Source organism: Camelina sativa, chromosome 16 (genome assembly GCF_030686135.1).
Source record: "Camelina sativa cultivar CO46 ecotype springtype chromosome 16, ASM3068613v1".
NCBI classification, from domain to species: domain Eukaryota; kingdom Viridiplantae; phylum Streptophyta; class Magnoliopsida; order Brassicales; family Brassicaceae; genus Camelina; species Camelina sativa.
The window spans coordinates 7,323,282-7,341,964 of NC_141895.1; the positions used below are offsets into that span (position 1 = coordinate 7,323,282).

The window sequence follows — 18,683 nt, forward strand, 5'->3', positions numbered from 1 at the left end:
TACTGTGCGAGTAAAACTCAAACAAGATAAAACGGAAAACAAATCAAGCCGGTTTAGAGGATGATCTTAACAAGGTTCGAGATAAAACGGAAAGGTGATGAGTTGTGATTTTAGATATGTTCATAGCTGCACTTTGTGGAGGCTACCTTGTTATCTTTTTGTTCAAAATGTGATTCTACTCTTCTCTATGGTTTCGTCCGCCAATAAATAATGTCTGTTTCTCGCCAAAAATGATTTAACGTTTCCCTCCAAAATATTGTAAATGTATATTTGACAAAAAGAAAAAAAAAAGATTTAAAGTACTATTAAAAGATTGGAATCACGATTAAAAATATAAAGAAGAATAACGAAGATCATATTATTTTAGTGATTTTATTATTTTCTTATTTTAAAAATTTGTATTCTTATATATTCACCAAAATATATTTTTAATAAGTAAACTGAATGGATTAAACATACTGCAATTGAACCGATATGAAAAGATAGAAAAAACAATTGGGCCTTACAAAGGGCTAACTGGGCTAAGAGGAAACCCTAAAACACGTGGAGAGAGAGAGACAAAGTATTCATCTTCTTCGTTTTGTGCAAACCACCGGCAACGTTACTCGTCGGCGGTAGAACTCACACACACCATTCTCCCATGGGTTCGGTTAAGAGAAAATCACCGGAGGAATCCTCTGATTGCGCTCCGCAGCAGAAGGTTCAAAGAGAATACGATTCAACCCAAATCATCAACGAAGAGCTTGTTGGTTGCGTTCACGATGTTTCTTTCCCTGAAAATTATGTTCCTCTTGCTCCCTCCGTTGACAATAAACCACCGGCTAAAGAGTTCCCCTTTACCCTTGACTCCTTCCAATCTGAAGCTATCAAGTGTCTCGATAATGGCGAGTCAGTCATGGTATGCTTTAATCTGCTTTCAAAGCTCCAAGCTTTGTTTCTACGTTTTCAAGCTGTAAAGTTTCAATCTTTTGCTTCAAGCTGTGAACTTTACATTGAGTTCTATGATTAGAATCAGAAGTTATGAACTTTTCTAGTTATATAGTGTAGTTCAATTGAATGTAGAAGGAAATAAGAAAGCTGAAGTGTATGGTTTCATGTTCAGGTTTCAGCTCATACATCTGCTGGAAAAACTGTTGTGGCATCCTATGCTATTGCCATGTCTTTGAAGGAAAACCAGAGGGTTATCTACACTTCTCCTATAAAGGCACTTAGTAATCAGAAGTACAGAGATTTTAAAGAGGAGTTTGCTGATGTTGGTTTGATGACTGGGGATGTTACAATTGATCCTAATGCCTCTTGCCTTGTAAGTTTCTTTACTGTTTTTAAGTGCTGTCTCGGAGATGGCTTTATTTGGTATCTGTTCTTAGTTTTTTGTGTATTTTGGTTTAGGTCATGACCACGGAGATTTTGCGTAGCATGCAGTACAAAGGGTCAGAGATTATGCGGGAGGTTGCCTGGATTATTTTTGATGAGGTGCATTACATGCGAGATAGTGAAAGAGGTGTTGTTTGGGAAGAAAGTATTGTAATGGCTCCGAAGAATTCTCGTTTTGTGTTTCTTTCTGCAACTGTTCCCAATGCCAAGGAGTTTGCGGATTGGGTTGCTAAGGTATATCACTCTTGCTGCCCTGCTACCTCTCTGGTGTGATTGGATTAGTACAATATATCAACTTGTCCATATCGTTTACTTATGTTGGAGGAAATAGAAACACGCCTTAGCGAAATGTAATGTAGGTTTCATGTATAGATATGGTGATGGTGTTTCTTTGAGTAGACATAGTGAAAAGCCTATTAAAAAGAAATGAACCATTTTTAGTTATTTGATGTGGTTGCTCTGGAGATGTGATTATAAAATTGATATTTCAGGTTCACCAACAACCATGCCACATTGTTTACACTGATTATCGGCCAACTCCACTTCAGCACTATGTCTTTCCTGCTGGAGGTAATGGACTTTACTTGGTTGTGGACGAGAAGGCTAAATTTCATGAGGATAGCTTCCAGAAATCTCTTAACGCACTGGTTCCGACTAATGAGGGTGACAAGAATGGAAAGTCTCATAAGGGATTAGTGATTGGAAAATTTGGTGAAGAAAGTGACATTTTCAAATTGGTGAAAATGATAATTCAGCGGCAATATGATCCCGTGATTTTGTTCAGTTTCAGCAAAAAGGAATGTGAGACACTTGCTACGCAGGTTAGTTTCCTCCTCTTTTGTTTTTATGGTGCAAGTAAATATATCATTTACCAAATAATATATTTATTTGATCTCTTTTCAAATCCCTCAATAACCCGGTCATATGACAATTTCATCTCATTTTGGGGTATGGTTTTTTTTTTGTAACTATTGGCAAAACAGGTATCTGATTTGAGTCTGCTAAAAATAAGAAAATATGTCCAAAAAATTAGGTGTTTCTTTTGATCGTTTTCTTATTTTTGCTTGGGATCAATCTTATTCATGTGTGTTTTTAATTCTTTCAGAAACTAGTTATGTCTGTTGACTACTAAGGTATTTGTCTTAGCTAGCTCAGAAAAACTCTCTTGCTGGAGTCTGTTAGTCCTGATAGAGGTTCAATAGAGTTAGTACGTAACAGAAAAGGTGAATTTTCTGGGTATCTTGGGATCGGTTATAGGAGTTGGTTCGCAAAAGAAGTCCTCACTTGAATCAAGACTTATCTATAATATACTGTTCCCACCACCAAATTAAAAAAAAGTTTCTACAATCATAATCTTGACAGTCTGTTATTACATTGCTACAACGCTCTCTTCATATATTTCGTTTTTTTTAGACTGTTCAAACTTGTTTTTATGATATTATAATGTGTTTACCTGAAACCTTGCAGTGACTCTGTGGCCTGTCTTGTTCTATGTGTATTTTAAATGTGAAGTTCATTGTCTGCGTGATGTGGCTCTTACCTACTGTTATAACGTGAGTATAATGCCTATATGTTTGTTCCACAGATGTCTAAGATGGATTTAAACAACGATGATGAGAAAGACGCTGTGGAGACTATCTTTACTAGCGCAATTGATATGCTTTCAGATGATGATAAGAAGCTACCTCAGGCAAGCATTCATTAAAGCTCTTTCTAATATGCCTGAGAGTTTGTATAATGCACCTTAACCTATATAACCTTTGTGAATACTTTCCACAATTTCGTGAAACATATTGTTATGTTTAAATGCTGTGAGGTTCTCTGTGTGCTAGGATGTTCCTGTGCACATCTCTGTAGGTGATGGCTAGTTTTGTTGGCTTACTAGTTGTGGATTACCCACCGACCTCGCTTCTTTTATCTCAATTTTTATTTAATATTTTGTATGCCTTGTTACTAACAATGTAAAAGCATATATTCCTTATACTCCTGATGTTGAATTAATAGTCATTTTGGTGCTTGTTTAGTTGATCTAGTTTCAGATGCGATTTGACTTGTTGAATGTATTTTTCCTGTGGGGAAAGTGACATAATTTATGTCTTCATGTACTGCAGGTGTCAAATATCTTACCCATCTTAAAACGAGGTATAGGCGTTCATCACTCGGGACTGCTTCCAATTTTGAAAGAAGTAATTGAGATATTGTTTCAAGAAGGTCTTATTAAGGTAGGTGAAGCAGTAGAGTTAAAATTTCCATAGTCTCAATTTTTGCTGCCTTCTTGATCTGGTTACCGGTAAATAATTTTACTCTGTTTGGCATACATCATCGCCTTAAGTTTTCCCCTTTTGAATAGTGTTTACTCTTTCTCACTTTGTCATTACTACTTAAGTTTGAAGTATCTTCTTTTAGTGTTTGTTTGCTACAGAGACATTTAGTATTGGATTGAACATGCCGGCAAAGACAGTTGTTTTTACAAATGTACGTAAGTTTGATGGAGACAAGTTCCGGTGGTTATCAAGTGGAGAATATATACAGATGAGTGGTCGTGCTGGACGTCGAGGTATTGACAAACGAGGTATCTGTATCCTCATGGTTGATGAGAAGATGGAACCCGCTGTTGCCAAATCAATGCTCAAAGGAAGTGCTGATTCTTTGAACAGGTACATTGTTCAGTATCAGATATATTAAATACACCGGGTAGAAAATGATTAACCTGGTTGATAGTTCTGCTTTAAGAGCGTTAGACTTCTTGACATAATTATTGATCTAGACGGTTTTGTTTCATTTTTTTATCAGTGCCTTCCATTTGAGCTATAACATGCTTCTAAATCAGTTGCGATGTGAAGAAGGTGATCCTGAGAATCTTCTCCGCAATTCGTTCTTTCAGTTTCAAGCTGACCGTGCTATACCTGATCTCGAGGTGCAGTTGCATAATGCTAAATGTTAGATTTCTTGCTTTCGTTATAATGATCTGATTGTGCTCTGGTTTATGCAGAAACAAATAAAATCCCTGGAAGAAGAGAGAAACTCTATGGTGATTGAAGAAGAAGAAAGTTTAAAAAATTTCTATAACCTCATTTTGCAATATAAGAGTCTGAAGAAGGATATATGTGAAATTGTGTTCACCCCAAAGTACTGCTTACCCTTTTTGCTGCCAAACAGAGCAGTTTGTCTCGATTGTACAAATGATGATGAAGCGCCACAATCATTCAGCATTGAAGATCAGGATACCTGGGGAGTAATAATGAAATTCAACAAAGTCAAAAGCTTATCTGAAGGTTAGAATTCTGAGAAATAATTTTCGGTTTAATGTTATTTTTGGAATCCCTTCAAACAGTGTGATGATTCCATGAACAATTTATCCAGATGATGATAATAAAAGACCAGAGGATGCAAACTACACCGTAGATGTATTAACTAGATGTATGGTTAGCAAAGATGGCGTTGGCAAAAAGAAAGTTAAGGCTGTGCCAATTAAGGAACGTGGTGAGCCTGTTGTGGTCACTGTTCCTTTATCTCAGGTATCATGGCTGCTCGGTTTAATTTTCTTTTCTTGTCTTCGTTGTCCTATATAATGTTATTTACATTCTTGTGCAGCTCATTCTCCTTGATTTTGTTATTGATGATCTTATTGTATTGTTTCTCTTCATCATGGCCAGATTAAGAGTTTAAGCAGTGCAATCATGAATATACCAAAAGATCTTGTACCACTGGAAGCTCGAGAGAATGCTCTGAAGAAGGTTTCTGAGTTACTCTCTAGACATCCCGATGGAATACCCCTAGATCCTGAAGTTGATATGAAGGTAGTTTGTTTTTCCCCCGATGCTTTTCTGTTTCTGCTATCTTTTCATTTGTCACAAGAGATGAATTCAACTTTTATTTCGTTAGATTAAGAGCAGCTCTTACAAAAAGACAGTTCGTCGCCTGGAGGCTCTGGAAAACCTATTTGAAAAACACAAAATCGCGAAATCTCCGCTCTTAACAGAAAAGCTGAAAGTTCTACACATGAAGGAAGAGCTAACAGCCAAGATCAAGTCACTTAAGAAAACTGTCCGATCATCAACAACATTGGCGTTTAAAGATGAACTCAAGGCCAGAAAGCGTGTTTTACGAAGGCTAGGGTAAATATTTACTAAATTTATACCATTCACTTTCGAAATATTCTTATGAAACCAACTCAATCTTATACATTAACTGCATCAGTCTCTACTGCCCTCTTTAAAGTCACAGAAGTGTAATACTCCACTGACAACTCTATTAGCTTTATTTATATTATTATTGCTATTGAAATGCAGATACACCAATAGTGATAATGTCGTGGAGTTGAAGGGGAAGGTTGCATGTGAAATCAGTAGTGCAGAAGAATTGACATTAACGGAGCTAATGTTCAGTGGTGTCTTCAAGGATGCAAAGGTGGAGGAGTTGGTTTCTCTCCTCTCTTGCTTTGTGTGGCGAGAGAGACTCCCTGACGCCGCTAAACCCAGAGAAGAACTCGACTTGCTCTTCATACAGTTACAAGACACAGCTAGGCGTGTTGCTGAACTTCAGCTTGACTGCAAGGTATTCACTAAAACATTCTCTCCCTGCGCTTATTCTAGAAAACTCGACCATGAAGAAGCTTTGGTCCATAACTTTCTGTCTTTAATGGCAATGTGACAGGTCGAAATTGATGTGGAGAGTTTTGTGCAATCATTCAGACCGGATATAATGGAGGCGGTGTATGCTTGGGCAAAAGGGTCTAAATTCTTTGAGGTCATGAAGATTGTTCGTGTTTTCGAAGGGAGCTTGATCAGAGCGATTAGGAGAATGGAGGAAGTTCTGCAACAGCTCATAGTAGCTGCAAAATCTATAGGAGAAACACAGCTTGAAGCTAAACTAGAAGAAGCTGTTTCTAAGATCAAAAGAGACATTGTATTTGCTGCATCTCTCTACTTGTGAATTCGTGCTTATTTCATCCTTGCAACAGATTGAAACAAAAGCAAAGAATTTTGTTTGTACCTTAATTTATTCTCTATATAACCAGGGGGAAATTTAATTTTCATAATTTTATTTTTGACGATGACCATTATTTCAGGTAGATCTAGACGTGAATCTTAATTCCACATTTAAGTTACACAACTCCTCAAAACGTTTACATCTAGGTGAATTCATAAGACCTGAAGACAATAAAAACTTCATTGCTATGCACAAACATCTCAATTATCAAATTTTTTAGCGATCTCTTGCTTCTGCTTTCATCTTTCCTACGTCGCAAGTGCATTTAGAGCATAACAGTGATATACTCATCTTGATCCAGCCATAGACGATGACCTGCGATCTATGTTCCCATTTTCGTCTACATCATTCTTTGGCAGCAACCGTGCATTGACTGTGAGTTTGTTCTTCGGTGAAAGTTTCTTCACTTCCTCAGGTGTGTAGATGAATATCTTTCTCACCATTCCACAGAACTCACTGCATCACAAAACAGAAGACCAAAATAATAATCATCAGAAAAGACAGACCACATTATAGTAGATGATGCTCAACAGTTGAAACGCTGCAGTGTTGCTCGAGACAAAAAAAAAAAAAAAAAAAAAATTAGTATTAGACGCAGATGCACTTACTTCCATGGATCATCACCAACCATCATCATGTCATCTTCATCATCGGTGTAAACAACCTGCCATTTTTTGGTAGATTCTAAGAGTTCACCCTTGATATCGAACATCTCTTCCAGTTTCTTAAACAGATCTTCGTAGCACTCTGACCTTGTCAGATCAACGGCTCTCCCTACTGCACTGCCTTGCATGTGGACCTAAATCAAATTGCCAAGAAAACATTCTTTTAGTCCAAAGCAAGACGCAGTCACTGTAAAAATTCTGATAACCCTGACCATATTGGAGTTGTGACCTAAAACAAAAACAAAACTAGATTTTGATAGAGTGAATGATCCAAGAGGGTAATAATCACCTTTGTGCAGCTACGTATCTGTCTACTTTGTGATTCTTGAGGAGACCTCAAAGAGGATTTCTCAGGGTCACCACTTCCTGACGGAATATCAGATTGGTTGATGTTTAACGGCTCAGATTGCTGACCAGAGTCAAACTCATTGGATGGTACAGGTTGATCTACAGCGACAGCACCAGACACAGAGGCAGCAGAAAAACATTCATCCACGTTAACATTTTCAACTAGCTCGAACCCAAAAAGCCTGCAGACATTTCCATTGGTTTGTTTCTTTTCAGTAGATTCATTGTTAAACGCTGAAGCAAAAGATTCAGCTGCACTATCTGCATGGATGGGCCAAAATGCTGATCCAATGGATACTCCAAATGATTTGTTCCCACCATGACTAAACATAGCAGCTTTGGCAGGAGGAGAGAACAATGGCACCGAGGAAGGAGTGTCTGCCGGGGATTTCCACACACCATCTGGAGTAACTGAAGAGAGCATAAATAAAAAGAGCCAGAGCTGCCACAACGACCATTTCAAAAGAGAAAGGAACACAGAATACCTGGAGCAGATGGACCGGGAATTGGTGTAGGCAAACCAGGAGGTCTCGGTCGTTTGTTCCTTTGTGGAGGCTGAGGTTGTGAGGAAGGGGTATTATTTGCAACTAGGGGCTCAAGTTCCCATGGTGAAACTCTCTCAGGACGAAATACAGATGAGGGCTCGTCCCATTGAACCTGAAGCATTATCAGATTGCCAACGAGCATATTAAGATGCATCACTCTATTCATTCAACTAGAAATACAGATCTATAACTTGCTCCACTGCAAAGTATAACAGTAGAATATTCTAACCTTCAGCGATCTCCATTCAGAATCAAGCCAAACCGAAGAATTGTTTTCCTGAACGCCAACTATCGTGCCACTGAACCTGCATAGTTAAAACAGAAAAAAAGACAAGAAATCATATTGCATTCAGCTTTATCAGCAAAAAGAAATCAAGATAGTTAGATGTGATACCTTTTCTCGGGAGCTTCTTCACCCTCGAATCTCATCTTGAAACGCATGCCTACAGACAGCTTCTGTGTCTTAGCTTCGAGATACCTATTGACGCTCACAATAAACTCTGACCTACTTGTCCTGATAATAGAAGATACGTCAGCCTGGATTTGTAGCCAAATGATTATCATCAAGCATATGCAAGTAACAGTAACTCAAAGGCATAAGATGTATATTTGTTAAAAGACCAGCTGGTGTGTCTTTCCTGACTGGTTAGATACATCTAACATAGCAAAAGTTATGTTTTCTAAATTAAGCTGACAATCCGATGCAGGAACTGATGTGTTCTGGACCATTTGATGGCATTAAATTGCTTTTAGGATTTTATTCCCAGTCAATGACTCAATTAAACTACAGCAAGAATAACCGGACCTTGGCTTGTAGAAGACAGAAAAGATTGTTCCTGTTGTAATGGCATGAGTTGCAGTCGCAAGGACCCCGATATGCATGCTATGACTTGAGATAACAGATGATGGGATATTCATCTGTTGTCTCATGTGCCTCCTAACACCTACTCGGAGCTCTTCATTCTCACCTCTGAAAGACAATACTATGTCACATGCTCAGCCGTTTATGGTAGAAATAATATCCAGACAAATGAAATGACGAACTTGCCTCAAGAATATGAACGCATCACCCGCCACTAGTTTCTTCGAGCTAACAAAAACACTCCATCCAGTTGTTAGCAAATGGCGCCTTGGTTGCCCTGTAATCACAAACTCGTGATATTTAACAAACGTGAAACAACAATATTATTGCAGAATTATGTAAAGCTTTACAAAGTTTCCAGTAGCAGTAGCATTGGGGTTACAGAACCGCAGTTTAAAGATCACCTCATAATAAGATACCAAGTGTATTACCTCGGAAAATGTGCCTAAAATGCCATTCATTATTGTGCAAATCAGTTGCAACCAATTCTTGCCACGGTGGTTGTTGGGACATATCCTAAAAAAGAGAAAGCAAAGTATTACAAAAAAAAAAAAAAAAAGTTGGAGGTGTTCCCAAAAAGTAACAAGAACACCGGATGAAAGTCTGACCAAGGGTGGAAGACAATCATCTGCATGTCTCCGTAGCACAGAGAATCCACCATGTGTGCTTGTGTCTGAAGCAGTTAGTGTCTTGCAGAATGAATGTACTGTGCACTTTTCAGGTTCTTGAACAGGGGCATCTGGGCTGATTGGTTCGCTTTGCTGATAACCAAACACAATAGTTTCACCAAATCAAGAACAGGAAAACAAAACATAAAACCGTATTCTGTACAACACTAAACCATCAAATTTGCTTACATCCAGTTCTGGTAGTAAGGTTATTTGTGCATATACTTCGTCAGTCTCGGGCTCTGCCTGAGCTTGCAAAGTGAAGCACAACAAGGTATAAAATCATTAAGCCAACACATTTCATAAAGAAAAAGTAGGGAAATTTTGTCATACATCACAGTATTTAGCCTACCCTGCGCTGGATGTTGATCACTTTGCAGAGAATCTTAGATGGGAGATTGAAGGAAGGCATCTGTTGCTCCAAACCTTGGTGCATTGATGCCTCCAGCTGCATAAGCAGTGACCAGTTAAATGCATATATGTGATAATCAGATCAGATGTAAAAAACGATTAATCATGTGAAATAAAACAGACAGTACATTTATCTCCTCTATACAAGATACATGTTTTTGTGATTTTATTTTCAGCTCGAGAGCATCAACAAGGCAATTTGAAGTGTCCATATGACACAGAGTAAGAACAGTCGAATTAACATAGCTGGCTTTAGCAAATGAGCATGATAGGGTTTTATCACAATGTTAAGTGATTCAACACAATAACCAGAATACCTGCTCCATGTGGCCTTCAGGGAAATAATAAACTCGTTCCCCTTCACGAGGTAAGGTTACAAGAGGTCCAGCACAGGCATGCCAGAGCTCCCTACATAGAGCATCACTTAAAACCCCTACAAAGAAACAAAAAAATGGTTATGGGACGCAACAATGTATCTCAAAAACAAAGCAATGGTTGCAATAAAATTGCTCCAAAGCTATAAAACCCTTATCCACTTCTTTAATCAGCCATTCCAAGTTATGCAGAATCCTCAAAACAAGCTTAGAAAGCAAATTCCCAGTAGAAAACAGCATGCACACTTGACAGAATGGTATAAACACAAAATGATCGACAAACCTCCAGGTTTTTCAGATGAATGATTGCTAGCTGCCATTTGGAATCCACTTAATTTGGATAACTTCACCTGAGCAAAAACAAAAGAAGAGAAAACGATAAGATTGAAATGCCTTTGTGAAAGAGAAGAAGAAGAAGAAGAAGAAGAAGAAGATGGACCTATCCTCACTCTAATTTAGACAAACAAAAACAAACTCCCATAGATGTCATTATGTAGAAAACATTTAAAAAAAAAAAAAAACCTTTCATAAATTGACTGACAAAAATGTGGGCAATTTATGTAACTGCTTTGTTCTACATTGTTGTCTAAAGCACACCACAAGACTCAGATTCTCAAATATTATTACCCAAATTGAAGAGTAATCCAACAGTCACCTCAAAACAAAGAGGTAAAAAAAAAGCAAAAGCAAGACAAGAACCTACTCACAAACATACCAAAAATGAACAGATTTCAGTCACACTATGCAACACAAAAAAACTATTACTAAAACCATGTCTACAGATCTCAACACAGAACCTCAAAATTATGTGACAAAATCAAATCCATGAGAAGAATACAAGTATACACACAACAACTACAGACAAAAACTCCAAAACAACAGAAACCCATTTGAGAAAGCAAAAGGGGGTAAAGCTTGAAACAGAAACAAGATCAAGAACCAGAAAAAGACTTGAATTTGGGATGTGAAACGAAACAACGATACTTGATCTAGATTATCCCCAAAAAATTCAAAATCCAGAAACAAAAACCACAAATCTGACTACAGATCCTCAAAAGTCTTCTCCTTTTCCAACATTTACTAAGCGAAAGAAAGCAAAACCCAGAAATAAAAATCGAACCTTTTACTGTTTAAAACAACCGGATCCAAACAACGCAAAGCGAGAGAGCTAGGGTTCAAACAAAAACCCAGAAGATGAGATGCTTGATTTGGGGGAGGAGGCAGTGAGAATTTGCTGTTAAAAACCCATCAAAAAATAATTGCAAAGAAAGAAAGAAAGAAACAGTGGATTGATTTGTACCAAAGATGTGTGAGAGAGAGAGAGATAAAAGGGGGCGTGTATGTAAAGGTGTATACACACACCGTCAGTGTTTGGTTGAAGCCGACACGAACCCTTTGGCTATGGCTTGCCTCTTTTTCTGTTCTTCTTCTCTTTTATTTTATTTTATTTTATTTTCTTCTCTTTTGGGTTTGTTTTTTTCCAAACCACGAAGCAAATGACATGCTCTCTACTAGTCTCGTCTCTCTATATTGTACTTTGAATAATAAAATGTGTTTTCTTATAAGGCCCCGAACGGTAGTCCGTTTCAATGCAGGTGCGATTACGATGTGATTTGGGAGCGATGTGAATTGGAAGCGATGTGATTAGTTAAAATTGTAAATGGAAGTCCGATTCGGGTGAGATGCAGTTATATCATATTTTTGAATGGTAGAGCGATTAGGATTAGAGTTTGAATATGATTAGAAAAGAAAATTACCAAATTAACCTTTAATTATATTATCTTGTATTTTCAGTTTTCTTTGACATTAATTTAATTTATAATATATGAATATTAATAATATAAAAACATTTTTTGAATTAGATTTATATATTAATGGTATATGTAACTAACTTTCATTCTAAAAATAAAATTATAAATAGATAAACTAATATAATTCTGAACAAATTGTCTTTACAATAAAAAGAGATTTTAAAATTCAAAAAATTGTTTTACATGTAACTAAAATATGTTTTTAAAAAAATCAATATTTCTAAAATTTGTTTGTTTTCGCACCATCCCAATCCTCCTGAAATACAAAAAAAAAAAGAAAAAACAATCCTTAAATATGAACATGGTACGAACCAATAATTATAACATTTAGTCTAGATTTATTTCATCACAAATGAAAGCAATATAATATTCTCTTAAAGCCGTGAACTTAAAAGGAATAAAACACAATTCTCAAAAGAGTTTGTCCACAGTTGTTGCCTTGAGGACATCAACTGCAGATCATGACGATATTCTTAATCAGACACAATTAATACCCAATAGAGCTCTAAAATGGCTCACACTACTGTACAGATACAAACTAAGAACATCTAATTCAGCTCGTTCATTCACAATCATAAGAGAAACCATCTCTAGATACTGAATTAAGTATGCAGAAACTAATGTAGCTTAAACAATGCGACCCTATGTAAAATGTAGATGAAATTGGACAATTGGTTACTACTAACTTCTGATATGGAAGATAAAAATAGTTAGGATACTCACATCCGACTCTCTCAGCATCAACCATACGGATATCAACATGAATCTCAAAATTGAACTATGTAGAAGAATGAATCTCTTTGTTGTTGTCACTCATCTATAAACAGGGTAAACATACAAAAGTAGATTGTTAGAGAATATGTTCTAAGGTTAATGGCTCATTCTATTTTCTACAAAAATGTATAAGGTTAAACTTAAACTTACCTCGAAACGAGTTCTTTTTTCTCGTCATTCTCTCTAGGTATTCTATATTCTTTATCTCGTCTGGAAGTGTCATGAAGATTTGTCGTCTCTGTTCATTTTTTTCAAGAAACACAAGGGCAGCCCAATACAACTCACCTTGTTTGTTAAGAAATACCATCTGTTCAAGTACCTCAACACATGCAGCAGAACTGTACGTATAAAAGCTCTCTCTACCTCCCATAAAAAATCTTCCCTGGTCCGCAATAAGATCTAAGACTCGATCCCACTGATTTTCTTTGGACTGTTTTCTAGATGATTTCGGTTGTTTTGATCTAACCCTCTTACCAATGTTCTAAGGTTGTTCAGAATTTTGAGCTTCGGGAGAGTTGTTAAGCTCAATATCTTCAACAGAATTTGCTTCAAAAGGCAAATGACTTGCTCCATCATGGTGTTGACAACCATCATCACCAACTGAAATTGTCTCCTCAGAAAAAATTTGTTCAATAAGTGGAATATCTCTTATGGGATAGTTACGAAGAGTTTTCGCTTTAGGTTTTTCCTACAATGGAGATAGACAAACATAAACATTAGTCTAAAATAGATTATACAAATGAGTTTACTATAGTTAATAGAATGTACCTTGGTTAAATTTTCCCACCAAGAAAAAGGCCTTTCGATTGCTCTTGTTTGTTCACAGAATCTCACTTCAGATGAATCATGTATAACCTGCTTGTATGATTGATGTTGTCTTTTAACGGTGTCTAGACGATTCCTGAACTTGTCATATTTCCAGTCTAACCCAAACCTTTTATAAAATTCAGCCCTAAGGTTCATCCTACCAATTTCTAATAAGCATTTACTTTGTCAATTCCCTTTCCTTTTCTCTTCTACACAGATTTCCAAGTGCCCACGAGCCAAATTAGGCGGCCACTTAAATCTTTTGCTATCAGTAGTTGGATCATCTGTAGATTGTTCTGATCTATGTTGCTTTGTCATTCTCTTAGACTTCTACAACTTATGAAAACAACATTATTAGAATCAAGAAACACAAATTTTGAAGCTTTAGACATAATTAGAATCAACATAAACAAATTTTGAATCATGATAATAGAAAGCGATGTATAAGCAAAAGGGATTCCATAGTTTTTGGCTCAAGTACTTTTTTATAATCAATAATATCAATTCTCACCCTTTTCAAAAAACAGTAGAAAACCCACCAAATCATCATGTTGAAAATCTCATCTAAAATCACAATATAACATCTTAAGATACATACTTCTCTAAAACCAATACCAACATCAAAAAGAAGTACCAACAGATCATGTTGTAAACCCCATGTAAAAGAAGAATTTATTAAGACATTTAGTATATGCAATATATATCAAGTTTTACCTATTCAATCAAAAGCTTATAAATCCATCACCACTAAAATTTGTTAGTGAATGTCAATGTCAGTTACTACAATTTTATGATCAAAGACCCTTAAAACTCAAATTTTTGAATTGGTGAGAACATACCGATTAGAGCATGAACACATCAAAAACACGACGACAATGATGAAGAGGCGCTGATAATGGAGAAGATGATGGTGACAGAAGATGGTGGTGGCTGAAAAATCGTCGGCGATGATGGTGGTGGCTGAAAAATCATCGGCGATGATGGTGTTGAAGATCCGACAACGATGATTTAGAAAAAAATGTTTCGTCAAATATGTATAGAGTCTTTGTAATTCTTCCCTTGAATAAGGGTAAAATTGTAAATTATATACTAAATGAGACCTTGCCGCACCACAATCGCAGCTCGAGAGTGTGATTCGACGCCTTTTATATTTTTATAACTCATCACGGTCTTCACACACCTGAATCATGTCACAGTTGAGCTGGAATATCATTCATTGGTGACCCTGTGATTAGGGTCGTCACACCGGAGCCGTACCGAACTTTCATTCAACCTCTAAGTGTAAATTTCACCAAAACTAGCAATGATTAACGGATTTTTATTTATTTTGATTTTGTTTTTTACGAACACTTACACTCCTAATAATATTCATGTTTGATCATTAGTTATTAGTTGTTGAATTTAATTTCACTTTCATTTATAGGAAAAAAATAGAAAAAATGTGTGTTTTTTATTAATTCATTATTGGTTGTTTTAATTTAGCTCTAGAAATTTTGCATAGTATGTACCACATAAATTGGTGTTATTTTGTTTACCATATATATTTAACCATTGACAGATAGTATACAAAAACTTTGGAGAATACAAATAGTCACAAGTAGTTAATCCCACGTAAAAAGTTTTAGTCAAACTAAATAGTCACAAATCTCACATTAACAAATTTATTCAAAATAATAAATAATAAAATAAATTAATAGAGCAATAAATGAAGTTAATATGATTTTACTTTATTTTTCTCGTAAAATTGTGTGTGAGCAACAGTGCATTATAGATGCCCTTGGGCAAACTTAAAAAAAGATGTTCCTTAACACAATGGAAAAATTTTAGATCTGTTTAGTTCATATAAAAAAAATTTGGTACTTTTTTTGATAATAATTATTTTTTTGTGCCCTCTTAGCTTAACGGTATTGTTTTTATGCCCATTTGTCTTATACTTATGTACCCCCATAATCTATGTGAGCAGTCGCACTGTCCGTCTGTATGGTTAAGCCGGCAGTGATTATATTTGGAACATTATTTTACTATTTTAGTGTGGTTATTTCATCGAATGAAAATCTCATTATTATAAAACCTTTTTTTTTGTTAGAGTTGTAAAACAATTGTTTCATCCAAAATTGTTCATCAAAGCATCGTTCAACTTTAATTGTTACTATCCCATTTTGGGGGAAAAATATCTTAGATAATGATTAAAATTAATATATGATTTCCTTAATTTGAACGAATAAAAAAATTGCAATCGGTGTTTGCATGTTGATGATATCATTGTGTAGGTGTAATATAAAAAGATAAAATTGGAAATAGAGGATCACTAGAAAAAGTTTGTCTACATTCCCTTTTATTTCAGAATTGCCATTTTTATCGAAAATACCCATATAAATTAAGAAACTCAAATTTAACAAGTTTTAAGAGGTGAAATCTAGGAAAATATGTAGATATACAATTATGGAGATAATATATTTTATTGAAAACAAAATTAATAAGTTACTTTTTTATAGATAAAATTTGATATAAAACATTTAGAAAACGTTTCCTACTGTTCTGAAAATACCAGATTTTGTATTCTAACATATTGTACACGTTATATTAATTTTAGAAAAGGTTTTCGTTCTAAATAGTTTAGTAGCCCGAAATTCAAAATTCTAAGATATTGAGTATGTATTCTACGGTTTACTCTATGATCTAAACTTTTTAGTATATACCTTATATGATTTACTCTATACTATGAAAATATTAGAATATGTTTTATTCCTTTTACTCTATCTCTGAGAAAATTAGTAGATATACTATAACATCCGCGAACCGGTTCGGTCGGTTTAGGGAGGTGCGTCGATCAACACAGTAGGTGCATCGATCAACACAGCCTAAAAATTGGATTCGATCAGTTTGTTTTAATCGTTGGTATGATGTGGTTTGGTTTAAGTGAAAATTAAACCGAGATATATAAGATTGGGAAGTCGACCTAGGCTTGTTAGCAGCCTCCTTTTGTGGTTCCAGAGAAAGAAAAGAGAGAAAGCGTTTGTTGAGAGTTCTTGTGAGTTTTTGGGAAGATTGCTAGCTGCTCTTGAGAGATCTGAAGCTAGGATTGTGAGGGAAGCTCGCTAGGAGTGTGGATTCGTCGGTTTAGAGTCAGAATCTTATGTGGCAAAGGTGAGTGCATGACCATCGCTTATCTAAGCTTGAGAGTTTCTGATTCTTTGTGTTTATGTGTGTTTTATGATGGATTTCTTGCTTGGGAGTGGTTGATTGTAGTTTTTTGTGGTTTTCTATAGATTATAGGGAAGTCTCGGCCAGATTGGAGGAGATTGGAGTCGGAGATCTGCAATGGAGCTCGTAGGAACACGATGCTCGACATCTGTGTCGATCGACACAAGGAGTGTATCGGTCTACACAGTGTGACGACGGCTTGATAAAACCTACGAGCATAGATCGATGTCATGTGGAGGTGTCAGTCGATGCAATTTGGGATTTCGGGAAAAATGTCGAGCATGTGTCGATCGACACAAGGGGGTCTGCATCGATTGACACAAGGGGTGTGTCGGTCGATGCAAACTTGCCAGGTGTCTGTGTCGATCGACATCATGAGGGTGTCGGTCGACACAAACCTTTTAGCAGGCGGCTGACATTGCTTTTTCCTGGTTTGATTGTTTATTTGTTGTTTGTTGATTTGAGATTCTCAACTGTTTGTGTGTATAGCCCAGTAGATGGGAAGATTGCCTGATAATATTCACGCGTCTCAATTGTTGTTTGTGATGCAGGTAAAGGCAAAGTGTGATCGTGGAATCAAACCAATGAAGAGGAGGATGTTCTAGAGACTCGGTGGTTTGTTCTATGCTGCTGTTAGGTTGCTAGAATGGAATGTAGTGGTCTAGAATGGATGTTTAGGTTGTTGGTTTATTGTTCTATGACTTGGTTTATGTTATTTGATATTGATGGATAGATATGTTATTGAATTTCTGATGGTTATTTGATTCATTGGTTTAATGGTATCATTTGGTTTTCTGCTGTTTGGTTTGAATGGGGTTAGGTGGTTAGTGAGTATGAGATCACTAGAATATTATATTATTATATTTTTTAAAAATGGGTCGGTTGTTTTATATATACTACATAAATATAGAATGTATACTCTGAAATTTTTTGATTTCACTAAGTATAAGAAAAAAAAACTTTAAAAATGAAACTAAATATTTATCTAAGATCGTATTTGTTTGTTAGGATTACGTTCTACGTACTTTAGAAAACGTTGTCTAATTGTTTTAGATAAAATTAAAAAAAAGTGTAAAACAAACCCTAATCGATTAGTGCCATAGTTTATGGTCTCTAAAGACATTTTCTCTTCTTTTTTCACTAGTTTTTGACTGTTTTGGATGGCAATGCACATCTACATTAAGAGTGGTGTGTGGAGATTGTATAACAACCAGGAGTGGAGATTTATTATTGATGAAGAAAATCGTGGGAGATTACTGACTTTGGAATCGAGTTCAACACATGAAGAATTGAAGATTATGGTTTCAGAAGCCTATGGAATAGAACTGAGTATTTTTGATATTGAGCTAAGTTTTTTTACCCATAGATCTTTTTGTTGATTGTCCTCCAATCGTTGTGATGAATAATAGTCAGGTTAAAAAATTGCATTCATACTATAAAAATAAATTTATGAAATTGTATGCGATGAAATTGTAACTATGAAATTGTATGCGATGAGGTATTATTGTGACTACAAGGTTACAAAATCTGATACGGAATTGTGGTGTATACGTTACATAGATGGTGTTTGCAAATAGAGTCTTTGTACTGAGTGTTTAGATGGGTTTAAATATTTCAAAATCAACAAGTTTGTGGGGAACCATACATGTGCTCCTTCAAATAAAAGGAAATTCTGTAGAACATCTTCAGCAAAAACAATTGGACATCTCATTATGCAGAAATATGAGGGTGTATTTGAAGGGCCTAAACCGAATGATATCATTAATATTATTCGCATTGTTAATTAACTTACTCTCAGGCATGTGACTCTCGCGAGTATGCAGTTAACGAAGTTAGAGGGACTCCAAA

General features: G+C 35.9%; 2 protein-coding genes across 6 annotated transcripts; one reads left to right on the forward strand and one right to left on the reverse strand.

The window, feature by feature from the left end:
* The first annotated feature begins 437 nt into the window (after window positions 1–437).
* On the forward strand, window positions 438–6,412 carry LOC104750141 (DExH-box ATP-dependent RNA helicase DExH9). The gene is made up of 14 exons (XM_010471894.2): window positions 438–898; window positions 1,103–1,303; window positions 1,390–1,608; window positions 1,866–2,195; window positions 2,960–3,064; window positions 3,486–3,596; window positions 3,781–4,031; window positions 4,168–4,291; window positions 4,367–4,649; window positions 4,738–4,892; window positions 5,031–5,174; window positions 5,260–5,492; window positions 5,667–5,931; window positions 6,031–6,412. The coding sequence occupies exons 1-14, from the start codon at window positions 641–643 to the stop codon at window positions 6,307–6,309; spliced, it is 2,958 nt and encodes a 985-aa protein (XP_010470196.2). The 5' UTR covers window positions 438–640; the 3' UTR covers window positions 6,310–6,412.
* Window positions 6,358–11,909, reverse strand: LOC104750142 (auxin response factor 1). Of its 5 annotated transcripts, none has more exons than XM_010471897.3 (16): window positions 11,540–11,909; window positions 11,360–11,441; window positions 10,523–10,589; window positions 10,183–10,298; window positions 9,807–9,902; window positions 9,644–9,700; window positions 9,395–9,547; window positions 9,218–9,302; window positions 8,973–9,063; window positions 8,730–8,894; window positions 8,319–8,438; window positions 8,154–8,229; window positions 7,865–8,036; window positions 7,321–7,790; window positions 6,975–7,165; window positions 6,358–6,822 (listed from the first exon to the last, which is right to left on the reverse strand). In XM_010471897.3, the coding sequence occupies exons 3-16, from the start codon at window positions 10,557–10,559 to the stop codon at window positions 6,654–6,656; spliced, it is 1,998 nt and encodes a 665-aa protein (XP_010470199.2). In that variant the 5' UTR covers window positions 10,560–10,589; window positions 11,360–11,441; window positions 11,540–11,909; the 3' UTR covers window positions 6,358–6,653. The 5 variants fall into 5 exon arrangements, with proteins under 5 accessions (XP_010470199.2, XP_087346470.1, XP_087346471.1 ...); XM_087490344.1 differs by having other exon boundaries at window positions 7,321–7,781; window positions 11,540–11,901; XM_087490345.1 differs by lacking the exon at window positions 11,360–11,441 and having other exon boundaries at window positions 7,321–7,781; window positions 11,540–11,901.
* Between the last annotated feature and the right edge of the window lie 6,774 nt (window positions 11,910–18,683).

Bases quoted from the DNA above. Each gene is read 5' to 3' on its own strand.
- LOC104750141 (XM_010471894.2), top strand. From the start codon at position 641: ATGGGTTCGGTTAAGAGAAAATCACCGGAGGAATCCTCTGATTGCGCT. The intron at 1,609-1,865 runs GTATATCACTCT...TTGATATTTCAG, and splicing joins TTGCGGATTGGGTTGCTAAG to GTTCACCAACAACCATGCCA. The intron at 5,175-5,259 runs GTAGTTTGTTTT...TTATTTCGTTAG, and splicing joins ATCCTGAAGTTGATATGAAG to ATTAAGAGCAGCTCTTACAA.
- LOC104750142 (XM_010471897.3), bottom strand. From the start codon at position 10,559: ATGGCAGCTAGCAATCATTCATCTGAAAAACCTGGAG. The intron at 9,701-9,806 runs GTAGGCTAAATA...TTGCAAGCTCAG, and splicing joins TGATCAACATCCAGCGCAGG to GCAGAGCCCGAGACTGACGA. The intron at 9,303-9,394 runs GTCAGACTTTCA...TCTCTTTTTTAG, and splicing joins ATGATTGTCTTCCACCCTTG to GATATGTCCCAACAACCACC.